The 2,500-nt window shown below is 50.7% G+C and overlaps 1 protein-coding gene across 1 annotated transcript in view; it reads left to right on the plus strand.

The window, feature by feature from the left end:
* trit1 (tRNA isopentenyltransferase 1) overlaps positions 1–2,500 on the plus strand; it is a gene marked incomplete at both ends in the record, with an annotated part of 24,642 nt that overhangs the window by 9,444 nt on the left and 12,698 nt on the right. Inside the window, 1 exon segment of the mRNA XM_080531741.1 lies at positions 1–15. This exon segment is cut by the window's left edge and continues 129 nt beyond it. Within this exon segment, the coding sequence (XP_080387867.1) occupies positions 1–15 (15 nt within the window).

Raw genomic sequence — 2,500 nt, forward strand, 5'->3', positions numbered from 1 at the left:
GCGCTGGCCCTCATATCCTTCCTGTCTGACGCAGCATTTACCAGACACTATCACTTACCAGACTATCGCAGAGATTGGTGATGTCCTGTGATCGCAACAAATCTCTCTGTAGGCTTACTACTTCTTTCAATCTTTGCAATTGTAGAAGGGTTTAACGGTTCACACTGTTGTTCCTGTAACACTGTGTTTCCCTCCATCTCCCCGTGGTTGGTTTAGGCTCGTTTCAGTGTACAAGGCATCCGCTTCACAGTACGGCTGTGTTTTACATAAGTCCCCAAAGTCTTTTGTTTTACGGGAAATGGCCGTGGTCGCTCCGAGCCTTAATGCAGACACACACACACCATGATGTGTTTAAAATCCCCTGCCTCCTTGTACCGTACAGCCCTTTAACATGACAGTACACCATGCACATGTCAGGGTTGTCATCGTATCCTCTCCTATACACAGCAGGGGTGAATAATTGAAGATGAGCGCGGCTGAAGCCCACCACGCCCCTCTCCCCATGCACACGCACGTACGCACGCACGTACGCACGCACGCACGCACGCACAAACACACACACACACACACACACACGCAAGCTAAACACATACTAGACAAACACACACACACACAGTAGAGCGTCCTGGTTTTGCTTGGGTCTCCTCCTGCTGCAGGTGTTACAGTGGCAAAGAGAAGCAATCACTAGAGAGGATATTAATAGATCATAGTCACACACACCAATCTCTCTCTCTCTCTCTCTCTCACTCTCACGCACGCACAGACACGCACACATACAGACTCATCTCTCTCTCATTTTCTCTCTCTCATTCTCTCTCCATCTCTCTCACTCTCTCTCTCTCTCTCTCTCTCTCTCTCACACACACATGCATGACAGGCAGTGACACCCTCACACAGGCAGGCGTACAGCTGTTTCATGAGATGACGGGAAGTGATAACTAGGAAGGTTTATTCATAGATAAGGAAGAAACAGACACACACATGCACGCACGCACGCGCGCACACAGACAGAGGTGTGGCACAGGAGGTTGCAGTAGCAGGTTGTGAAGCTGAGTTGTAGGTCTAAGAATAGGCTCTGTGCAGCCTGCTGGTGTGGAGGAATGGAGAGAGTGTGAGAAAGAGGGGGAGTAGAGGAGTAGACAGACAGACAGGGAAGGAAGGCAAAGGAGACGGAGGAAGAGATAGAGGAACAGACAGGGAGAGGGAGGCAGAGGAAAGAAGGGATGTGGTGGGAGAAAGGTAGTCAATGGGCAGCATAATGCTATATCATGAGCTGTCATCCCCCTCTCTCTAGTTAACATTCAGCTCACGGAGGATTCCATCTCTCTCTCACTGCCCTTTTTCCCCCTCTTTCTCTCTCTCCCTCCCTGGGTCTCTCTTCCACTTTTATTGTCTGCAATGTCCTCCTTTTTTTTTGCTGCAGCTTTCTCTCTCTCTCTCTCTCTTTGTCCCTCTCTCTCACCTGTCTTCATCTATCTCTCCCATCTGCCTATCTTTCTCACTCATTCTCCTGCTGCTGCTCCTCCCCTCCCCTCCTCTTTTTCCTCTCCTTTTTGCCTCTCTCCATCTCTTCTGTTCTCTACCTCACCCCTCAGGGAGTGCAGAGTGACACAAGGTGGGGAGTGCGTGTGCGTGTGCGTGTGCGTGTGCGTGTGCGTGTGCGTGTGTGTGTGTGTGTGTGTGTGTGTGTGAGGGGGAGGTGAGTGATGATCGCTGATGGGCCTTATCTTGTCTGAGCTGTTATCTAATTATCCCTTGGGTGGGAGGGAGGGAGGGAGAAATGAGGAAGTGGAGGGTGAAGAGAGGAGGAGGATGTGAGATACAGAGAGAGAAAGGAGCAGGGAGAGTTGTGTGTGGAGGGGGGGGGCAGGCAGGGGGGGCGACAAGGTGTGGCCCAGATGCTCTTGATCTATCAGTGTGTACTCAGTGACAATCAGTGGTTATGGGCAGGAGGGAGGGAGAGAAATAGAGAGATGCAGAGGGAGGGAGGGAGAGAGAGAGAAAGAAATAGATAGATGCAGAGGGAGGGAGGGAGGGGGGGAGAGAGAGAGAAATAGAGAGATGCAGAGGGAGGGAGGGAGTGAGAAATAGAGAGATGCAGAGGGAGGGAGAGAGGGAGGGAGTGAGAAATAGAGAGATGCAGAGGGAGGGAGGGAGGGAGTGAGAAATAGAGAGATGCAGAGGGAGGGAGGGAGGGAGGGAGAGAGAGAGAGAGAGAGAAATAGAGAGAAGTGGAGGGAGGGAGAAATAGAGAGAGACAGAGGGAGGGAGAGGGCTTGTTCTGGTGCAGTTAGCATTAGTTAGGAGTCAGTACACATATTTACTGAAAGACCTGAATGTCTCTCAGATATTTACTGAAACTACAGAATATCTCCCTTATCTTCATTGTGCTGGAGAATGAATAACTCCTGTTCAGCCATTCGATGCTGCCAGCTCTCAGTGCAGCTTGACAAACGTCCACATTGGCCAGAACAAGAGAGCCACTGGAAGTCTCTTTTAG

The sequence above is a fragment of the Nansenia antarctica genome (genome assembly GCF_963989245.1).
Source record: "Nansenia antarctica genome assembly, chromosome: 5".
Taxonomy (NCBI): domain Eukaryota; kingdom Metazoa; phylum Chordata; class Actinopteri; order Argentiniformes; family Microstomatidae; genus Nansenia; species Nansenia antarctica.